A 10984-nucleotide genomic window follows, 5' to 3' on the forward strand; every position below is an offset into this window, starting at 1 on the left:
AGACATTTTTTGTTTGGATGTTTTTTTATAAGCCCAACTGCTTCAATACAGTGATGGACAGAGGAGAAAGGGCACTCGGAGATCAGCTACATTGCACCAGCTTTCCCTCCTTCTACGTTTTGCCTGCGGGTTGGTGTGGATGAAAACTTTTCTAAAAAACCTCCCATGTTTGGTATTATTTTTAAAAACAGGGTTGGGGAGATATTAAAAAAAAAAAAAAAACTGTTGTGTGGACTAGGCCTTAGTATGATCTTCAAACTTGACTGCATGCAGATTTGGTAAACTGTAAAAGCAAAACTGTAAAATATCATAAAACAACACGGTATACTACTCTGGGTATAGGGGTCCATGCATTTGTATGGAAAATGTCTGGTACCACCCTGTACATGCACGAATACCGAACAAATGCAGTGTTTTTTTTATACCACAACACATGCAGTTTATGTGAAGAACTAAGTGCACAATGCAACGTTCTATAGGGTAACTTTAAAAAGTGACACCCAAACAAAACAGAGAGCTTTCAGCTATCATTGAACTTTGCTATTTCATAATATTGAAGTAGCTCATGCAGTTACAGTGGAGAAAGAAAGGTGAACCAACCCACAAATTTCAACAGCAATAAGGTACGTAGCTCTCCTGGCAATTAACTTGAAACTCACCTGAAACAATGGTAAGCTGCATGTAAATCTCGCAGATATTGGAGAAAAATTGGCTACCAGTTGCATTCAGTCTGCTAAAATTCTGTAAATCTTATAAAATACCAGTTGGGGGAATCCTTGTTGATGAGAGGGTATTTTCCTAGCGTGCTGCATTTAGGTACAGCTGGGACACTAGGTTGTCAAACAACTCCAAAGTGATTTTAGCCAGACCCGGCGGCATGGGCGGGCACTGGGGGGCCGTGCCCGCCCTGTGAGCCAGCTGTGCCAGCCCTGGACTGGAAGCTGTCTTTTGCTTTCATATATATACCTCGGAGTGGCCATCGTTCTATTAGTACTATCTTTGATGTGTCAATCATACAATTTAACCAATCAAATCAACGACTGAAGGCAACATGCTAGCCAATCACAGATGGAGTGGGGCGGGACACCGAGTCATAGCCTTCACTCGCCGCCGCAGTTCGGCTGTGGTCAGAGCGGGATGGAAATTTAGTCTGATTACCAAACAATTACAAAAAGTGACAACGAAGCAGACAAGAGCGAGCTGGAAGCAGTGCGATTAATTACTGTTTGAAATGTCAGCACTGAAGTCTAAAGTGGAGTAAACATTGACGCTAGGAGGGTTAGCTAGGACAGCTAGCAGCACCAGGAGCAGATCTACTGCCAAACTGGAGAAACTTGGGTTACTTGCAGACAGAAGGGAACTCTGCTTTGTTCTGCTCCTTGCGCTCCATACCTGCTGTAATTACAGAACCTCTTTTAGTGTGAATTTTTACTTCAGTCAGTGTTCAGCCTGATCTCATGCTAATAAGCGTGTAGCTTATGCTGGACTTTGAGTCAAGACACAGCACTACAGGTTACCCTATCCTCCTGAGAACCAAAGAAAAAAAGTGTCTTACAATTTCTTTTTTTGTGTGATTTCCCATGTATTTGGACCTAAAAAAACACATTACAATTTTAATTTTTTTAAATATATTTTTAATTTTAATTTTATAGCATGTCCACTGTGGAGGACAACAGGACTATTTGCATGGGAAAATGGAACAGGTTTTAGAAAATGAAAAAATTTAAAAAGATTGTCTTGAAAGTGATAATTACCTAAGAACTTTCACATTTGATAAAAACAAATAAATATCTGTAACATTGTTCTGTTGTTTGATGCTTGCAACAGTAAAAATACATGTATTTAGTTCAACAATAAACTACAAGACATAGAACTAAGCAGTTCTGCATTTCATCTTCCTCTGGATATTTTAGCTGTGATAATCCTGACTGACTGGGCAACGGCCTGTGAATGGGATGATTTGCTCATCAATGCACACTTTGTCACACCTTGGAAGGCTGAGACAACCTTGCCTCACACGGTCAAGCAATGGTCTGACTCTCCAAAGAATGTCTGACTTCTTTGTCTCTTCAGTCACATCCAGGTCATTGACAATCTTAGCTTCTTAGCTTGTAGAACCTGTCCCTTGTCATCTTCTTCTAATGACTGGTACTTTGTTTTTTTTAGCCCAAAACATTTTCACTCTGGGATAGCAATGGCAGGCCATGTGGACTGATATGCCAAAGAAAATTTTGATTTCTTGGGCAGTAAAATTTGGGCTGTAAAATTTTTGAGTTCTTGGGGGCGAGTGTTGGCCTAGTGGTTAGAGCTGCGCGCTTGCACTCAGGGAAGGTTGCAAGTACCCGGTTTGATCCCCACTGCCTGCACTCTGGGTCCCTGAGCAAAGACCCTGAACCCCAGATTGCTCCCCAGGCGCCGCACATGGCAGCCCACTGCTCCCCAAGGGTGATGGGTTAAAAGCAGAGAACAAATTTCATTGTAATGTATGTTTCAATGTATGTTTCAATGACAATAAAGATGATATTACTATTATTACTAGTAGTATTCAGAGACACTCCTGTAGTTTGCAGCTGTCTTTGATTTGTAAAAGCTGCCAGATCTTCAAAGATTTTGACATCAATGTACTGTGAAAAGTACTGGATTGGACTCCAGTATTCACAGATTTTAGGGTCATTGTGATAGGCAGGAAGCCCAGGTAGCACAGGTGTGAATCTATTATAATGGGATGGGATGAGGGAATAAAATAAAGTTAAGTTAATAAAAATCCTACATTTTTTACACATCAATTTTGATTAATGCCATAATTTCAGTGTCATGGGTATAATATTGACCAATCTCACAAGCATGTTTTTAGGCAACCTGCATACATTTAACATCTGTTATACAGACTACAAACTCTACAATAATCTACAGTAATATGATAATAAAATTTAAAACATTAGCTTGAAACTAAATAAAACATACAAGTTTGTCCTGGCCCACAGAGGACGACGACTTTCCCACTCCCTCTCTGGCTCTGACTCTGTCTTATGAGATTCTCCTACATTTTCTTACGCTCCTTCTTCGTCACTATTTCCCCCTATCACAGGCTGATACTCATTCTCATCCTTTTCCTCATCTGACAGCTCCAAATCTGAATTTCCCTCTATTATCTGGTATAGAATCCTCTCTGCTTCGCTTCTGTCTCCGACGACAATGTCAGTCATTAAACACATTAACATGGTCCCGGTGTCCACTACAGTTGACATTCATTAAATTACTGTTATTTCAAAACATAAATAATGAAAGTGTTTTCAGATGTAATAATATTGTTGATGACACATTAACAAACAAGAATATATATAATTATCATGGTAAAAAAAGCAATAGATAAAGAATATTTGACTTACCTTTCCTCTTTTCATAAAATGTGGTTGTTAGTATAGCGACCATCTTGTGAGAGAAAAAAAGTAAAGTTCCCAGCTTGCAAACCTATCACATGATACATCACTGGAAAGCCCAGGATGTCCTCTACAGAACACTATAGGGCTTGATAGGGTAACTCCAGATACTTAAGGGAGATACATGTGGACAAAATGTCCACTATAGTGGACATAAATGAATGGGCCGGGTCTCAGGAGGCTATCTCACTGATAGTTTCCAGTAACCCAACATAAAACCTGCCCAACTTAAAAGAAGAAAAAAAGCCCAAATCTCAAACTGTCACGTTAAAAGCACAGAACTATTAAACACATAAGAACTATTAAACATAAGAATATGCCATTAGCACACAACTGCACTGAAGCAAAGAAAAAAACTGTGCATACGGCCTCCGAACAAAATATGCAATCAGACAACCAAATAACACACACAATCTCTTTAACAATCATGATATATCAACTGGAAAAAAATTATTTATAAATAGCTTCCCAACATGAGTTGTAAATCTACCTTAATATAAACTTAATTTCTCTCAGTATAGGTCAATTAAACATATCTCTTACATGCAGTCATGAAATATTTTTAAGTTGATAAGTAGAACTCAACCCCTCCTGGGCGTTTACACTGACCAAACACTTGATTAACCATTATTCTTTTCTTGTTTTATCATACCAATCAATATTATTCATTATAACTACTATTCAATGATGATGTCAGATCGACAGATTCGACTTATTTAAAAAAATAAATTGACCAGTATGAGTTGTAGGAGATGGCATTTTATTAAAATGTTTTGGTTTCCTGTCCGAAGTTGACAACTATTTTGATATATTTTGTTAGTAATTCTTTCTAAAAGCCCAACAAATGTTGTGAAAAGCTTCCCAATTTTTTTACAACCTGCCCATTAACTATTTTTGTTCCAGCTAATTGGAACAAAAATTAGGCTTTTGTGTTCAAATGCCTAATTGGTGTGAAGCCTGCCTAATTTGACAAAACTGACTACACTATTGTTATATATATATATATATATATATATATATATATATATATATAAAGTAATAAATAAGTAATAAAAAACTTTTAAAAGTGTGCCCCCCTAAAAAAAAATGGAATGCCCCCCTGTGATTTGTTTCTGCAGCCGGGTCTGATTTTAGCATGTTTTGTTCTCAAATATGGGTAACACAATTTCAAAAATTACATAGAACACTGGCTATTTTCTAGGGGATACTGTGGTATAATGTTGCAGAGGTCTCATTTAGAGTTACATGAATCATTTGATTGCAGTGATTGCCTAAAACGTTGTGCAACAAAATATTACGTTAAAGGTACCATATTTTTTGTCCAGGCCTGTTTGATGAGTTTATTTATTTATTTTTAACTCAGTCTGTTGAAGCACGGTTGAAAAGCAATATCTAACTTTCATTTGTTAATTTTCGTAAAGTTTTTATTTATTATTACTTTTGTCAGATTCAAGTTATTTCTGTGACCATAGAGGTTTTTTTTTGTCATTAAACAAGGTGTTAGGGATGGGTACCGAATTCAGGTACTTCCTCGGATTAGGAGTATTCCTGCCACTGGCCTTGCACTTCGCGTCATAAATATTGCAGCAAGCGTAACCTGCCGCACATTTTAAAAAGTGGAGCCATACTTTTGACCACTTTCTATCTGCCATGCTTGTTATTCTTACTGGACCAGCGGCTACTGACGTCATCAATATAGAAAATACTATATCGATAACATAGAAATCATATTGTTCGATATCAATAATTATCAACAAATTCAAAACATACATTTTATTTGCAGCACTGGCCATTTTATGCTGTTGCTTAGTGACCTATCTTTTGTCATGGTTGAGTTCTGGTTTGACTTCATTTTTCTGTTATTTTCATTTTTCATCTCATGTGGGTTTGGTTTGACTTTATTTATTGTTAATTTTCATTGTCATTAGTTATTTTCTGTCATCTTCACTTCACCTCCTCTGCAGTTAGTCACACCTGCCAGCCACTAATTAGCCAGACTCACTTCACCTGCCAGCCTCCCTACTTAAGCCTCACTCTGCTGTCACTCCTTTGCCGGTCCGTCATCATTCCACACCTCTCCATGCCAGTCCCCGTTTTTTGCCTCGGAAGGTTTGTTTTTCTTGTTTAAAGTTCTGTTAACATGACTAGCCGCCCTGGAGAAGCTCAGCTCTATGCCCTGGTGTCTCCAACAAACTGCTAACCTGTTGTGGCTACGGGGCCTGCTAGCCGAGCAGTACCGAGCATTCCCGGCTGCCTGGGTAGTCGTGACTCTCTTTCACTCCGGGCCGTCAGCTCCTGCCATCACCTTCACTCCGCTTCTGTGCTACCTGCTCCTCTGGCCTCACCAAACCTCCATCCATCAAACTTTCAATAAAGACTCTCAATTTTAGTCCTGTGTGTGTGGTTCTGAGTTCATCCGTAGACAAATCGTGACATCTTTAGGTACAGAACACACAAACACTGAATTCAAACTCAACCCTTTATTCAACCAATTTTATATCAAAACTGCAAGTTTAAAAAAAACAAATAAATAGAACACGTGCTCTCTAAACTCTTTGAAGGGGGCGGAGGATGTAATGACTGTAGTATTTACCTACATGAAAGGCTAAAATGAAAACGGAAGGAAAACTGTTATTTTATTGGACTTTTTATTGACCCTTTCTCTTCTGTCATCGATATGCGTCCATCGATCGATATATATATTGATATTGAATTATCGTCCAGCCCTACTCAAACTATAAGCTTTGTCAAAAGGAAAGTGTTAAGCCTTGTCTTAAAAGTAGACAGGGTAGATAGCGAGACTTTGGGAACCAACAGTAAACCTGCAGTCTGAGAGCGAAGTGCTCTATTAGGAACATACGGGGTAATCAAATCTTTGATATGTGATGGAGCTTATTTTCTGATGTGACGGTTTTTAAGCAAGAAACAAAGCCAAAACCACAGAAAAATGAAATTTGTTGTCATGGCCCATCTAACTTCTTTTTAATTTAGCTCACTTTTTCTTGTTTTTACAGTTATAACCTGGCTTAACAAGCAACTAAATGAAGTTCAACTGACCAAAAAGACACCATCTGCTGAACCTTTGGACAATTCTTCAGGATTATCAACACTAACAGGACTCCGAGTATGAATTGTTTTCTGGATAGTTTTTTACTTTTTATAATTAGTATCATAACTAGAAGACCCCAACCTGTTTTTATTTGGCACTTTTTATATTTACTGTCACTTCAGTATACATTGTTGTACTTTGTTTTAGTCCCAGTTTTATCCTCAGCCTGGTAAACCTGCTCAGTCCCCTGCTTTGGCCACAGACTCCACTCCTGCTGATCCCAGAGTTGGCCTGACAATCAGCCAACAATTGTGAGTTGAGATATGACCTATTTTTCAGAATTGTCTGTATTGTCATTATGCATCACAATCAGAAGGAGCTCTATTGCCAGGTAGTATTTAACATGTACAAGGAATTTGCTTTGGTGATAACATACTACACATAGACGAACACAGTTGACATAAGTAAATGTATGTATGAATGAAGTATATAGTATGGATCAAACAAATCAGTCTTGTATTAGAATAAGAATAATCAAAGAAAAATATAATACAACTATTTATAGAGAAAGAACATGGCAAATAATACTTACAAAGGAATGAATATATATATATATATATATATATATATATATTAATCGTATATTTTATATTTTTATTTCTGAAAGTGTAAAAGATTTTAATATGCAATTTTGCAATAAACGACACTAGTAAAAAACATGCTTGTTAAACAAATATTTTTATTTTTTATTTTTCAAGCACTTTTCAGAATTGTAATGAAAACATCCTGGTGCCAAAAAAAGGTTAAACTCTGGCCTATAATTACTAAATCACAAATCACAATGCCCTGATGTTTACACAAAGTGTAAACAAATGTGTAAATAAATAAATAAATATTTCCTGCCGAAATATTATTTTGTCGTCTAAACAAAGATGAAAATGGCATTAAGCATTTACATATAAATTAATACATTTTACATTTAAATAGTCATAAGTTTTATTGTTAATTTTTTTCCGCTCTCATACTCATCTCATCCTGAGCTTTCACACCAACAACAATAATTTCTTTGTATATTTTTCAGGGTTTCCGCGGGGCATTAAAAGTAATTAAAAGTCATTAAATGAATTTTTTTTAAATTAAGGCCTTAATTAGCATTACAAGTAATTAAATGTGATTATTGGTAGCATTATTCTTTTCTAAAAAAATACGGTCATAAAAACAATTTCGTCAGATATATTATATCAGATATAATTGATTCCGCGTGTTTGCGCTGAACTGCTTCCGGTAGATCGTAAAGCCGTATGTTTTTACAATGTTCGGAAAAGAAGCTCGAGGCGCAGAAAGATTTAGAGAATGGGAAAATGCAAATTTCAACAAAAGTGGATGGAAAACGAGGAATTCGGGACATGGCTGCAGCCTGTCAACGGTAAGGATGACGAAGGATTTTGCCGTGTTTGTAAAAAAAAAAAAAAATTAAGCTTTGCATAATGAGTGTCAATGCTTCACGATCTCACATGAAGTCTGACAGGCAGTGGTGTAGTTCAGTGTGTACGCGGGTATACGGCGCATACCCACTTATTTTTCAGTCAGAATTACGTATACCAACTTCTAGAGCAATATTTGTGTCTTTTGTTTGAGCGCGCAGTGAGACAGGTATTCAGCATTTTAAACATAACGTGCGCGCCCTCAAAACTGATAAACTCTTCTCAATCCACTATACTATATTTTTCCCATAGACACAATATATAATGTCTATGTTTCTCCGTCAGCTCGACTGTCTGTGTGCTCGTGACTTCAAAAACTGTCCATCTCACCAGCCAATCACAGACAGGTTTCTTTCCATCCAATCAGAGTATGACTTGCAAATACTGCATTCAGATGGATTAAATCAAAATGCTGGAGCTTTTGGCAGAAATTACTAAACATAACGGTGGGATTGAGGAAAAAACAGCAACCAATAAACAAATTAATATTTTAGCCTAAAATATTTAGTTTAAAATAATTCCCTGAGTTACTAAGTGAGGTGTGAAAAATGTTTTTGTCTCTTCTTTCCAGCTTCTGGGTAATGATGCAAAAGTTTCTTGTGATCATAATCATCGTCATTGTCATCATTATTTAAAGAGCACTTTAACAGGAGGTAAAACAAAATAACATCTAATAAAATGACTTGGGTAAAGACTCAAACATTAAAAAAAAACAACAACATTAATAATAAGCTGTTTAAATCCTTAAAAACAAACAGAAGTTCTTTAAACTGAACTCTAAGATAAGCAGGCTACCAGTGAAGGGAGGCCCGGATGGGGTAATGTGCTTTAGCCTTTGAACCAGCTGCAGACATCTGAGTGAGGACTGACCGATTCAGAGATAAAGAGAATTACACTAATCCAGCCATGATGAAATGAAGGCTTAGAGTAGTGTTTCCATGTTTTTGCCTTGAAATAATAGGTTTTACCTTTGCTTTATTCCTTACACGATAAAAATGACTTAACTGAGGTCCTTTTTGACTATCAAGTGTAAAATCACCATCCATTTTAAATTCGAGGGGCTAAACATTCATTGTCAGGGTGTCTAAATTAACAGGATCAACGGTTCTTTGGGTGTTTCAACTGGTATATTTGACAATTCATGATTTGCAAAGATTTGAGTTTTGATGTTCTCCTCGTCATTAACTTTATCTCTTTCTATAGATTCTCTTTTTCATTCAATTTAGGACTTTCCATATGCCTTATCATCTAGGTCTATATTGAAAAACCTACAGTAAAGTAATGAAATGTTGATTCTGGATGTAGTGTAGGAATTCCTTCAATATAAACCAAAGAAAATTTTACATTACCTGCCAGAAGCTGGATAAAATCTTAAAAAAAAAAAAGAGACAACAGTATTTTCACACCTCAAGGAAATATTTTAATTTAAATGTTTTAGGCTAAATATTTTAGGCTAAAATGAGTAAACCCTAGTGATGGAATTTTGGGTAAACTAAATAGAGCACTGTTACATGTCATTGTTTCTAAAACAGCATTTTTCTGAGCTGCGTCTAAAAGGGCAAACATTGAGAGTATACCCACTTCTTCAGGGACCACTACACCACTGCGGACATCACAGATCAGCTGCAAGGGGCAGACAACAGCTAACAATGTCAAGTTTCTTTTCTGTAACCAACGCAGTCACGTCCGCATTAGCTGCCGCAAAAAGCACAGCAGCAGCTGGAGCAAGCTTTACTGCCACTAACGTCGGGAAATCAGACGGTCTTCGAACAACATTTGGATCCAATGCAACACTGCATGCGGAGGTGCTCTGTTGTCTGATGTGCTGGTGAAGATTCTCAGTCATCCAGGTCATGGTCATTCCAAAAAAAGTAAAAAACAAAGCAACTGGACTTGTTATCCGTAGTTGAAGACGGTTCGCTTCCTCTCCAGGAAGCTTTCTCAATTCAAAAAGTCTGGAGTAATGTGGAGTATCAAGCTTTATACTACTGTCTAACAAAGGCCTTGTAATGGCTTAGATAACATGCAAATTCAACCGAAACAGGTCCACCCCTTTGTAATGGGCGGTCGTTAGCAGATTGAACCGAAACTGGTCCACTCCTCAGTTGTCTGAACACAGCCATCAACATATATATATATATATATATATATATATATATATATGGGTACTTGTTGATGGCATTAAAAATATTTCTACGAGCATTAAAAGAGCATTAAAAAGCATTAAATTAGGGTTACTCATTCCTGTATAAACCCTGTTTTTGCATTCTGTTTATATCCACATTCATACACAGTTTTTTTTAAAGCCTGGAAAAAGGTTGAAAATGTCCAGGTCATTCCAGAGTCTTACACTTGCAATGGGGGCAGGTGCTTTATACTCTTTAAAGAGAACTGTTTAGCACAGCTTCATGTGCTGACACTGTAACTCCAGGGTACTTCATTTGGCAATGTGATTCAGCCTTAGTTTGTCAAATACAAAGACAACTAATTAATAAGCATTAAAGTATGCTCTATGGTTTGGATTTCTACAATGTTATCAGCGTGTAAAAACTCATCTTCAGAACCAATCTCTGCTCAAAATGGTGATCTGCATCGTGTATTCTACTTTAAACAGTTATCACCAGTTATTGTAACCGTAAACTGCAGAAAATACAGGCAACATTGCTCCTTCTGCCTTTACTACCGTCGGCTCCTATGTCAGGATGCGCTCCAGCGCGTTATGAGGCAGTGGGATATTTCAGCTGGTTATACTAAGTGTCTGCAACGCAAGCAGGTCTCTTTATAACTCCTGTTTATCGTCACTTATTTTAGAGCCCAAATAAGCGACTCCACTTTCAGAAACAAGCCCAAAAAACTACAACCGGCTACTCATGTAATTTACAAGCGACTTTAGAAAAAAGAAGCTCAAAGTTGCATAAAATAAGTGGATTTGGCAATGGTGAACGCGGATCTGTTTAGCTACAGTCTCTAGCATTCTTGGAACTATGGAAAGCGGCGAGTGAAAAAAAACA

General features: G+C 37.1%; 1 protein-coding gene across 1 annotated transcript in view; it reads left to right on the forward strand.

Annotated features, from left to right (window-relative positions):
• sass6 (SAS-6 centriolar assembly protein) overlaps nucleotides 1-10984 on the forward strand; it is a 165972-nt gene that overhangs the window by 145288 nt on the left and 9700 nt on the right. The window contains exons 13-14 of the mRNA XM_036131690.1: nucleotides 6455-6564; nucleotides 6697-6800. Of these exons, the coding sequence (XP_035987583.1) occupies nucleotides 6455-6564; nucleotides 6697-6800 (214 nt within the window). The remainder of the gene's footprint in view (nucleotides 1-6454; nucleotides 6565-6696; nucleotides 6801-10984) is intronic.

The sequence above is a fragment of the Fundulus heteroclitus genome, unplaced genomic scaffold (genome assembly GCF_011125445.2).
Source record: "Fundulus heteroclitus isolate FHET01 unplaced genomic scaffold, MU-UCD_Fhet_4.1 scaffold_45, whole genome shotgun sequence".
In the NCBI taxonomy this organism is placed as follows: Eukaryota; Metazoa; Chordata; class Actinopteri; order Cyprinodontiformes; family Fundulidae; genus Fundulus; species Fundulus heteroclitus.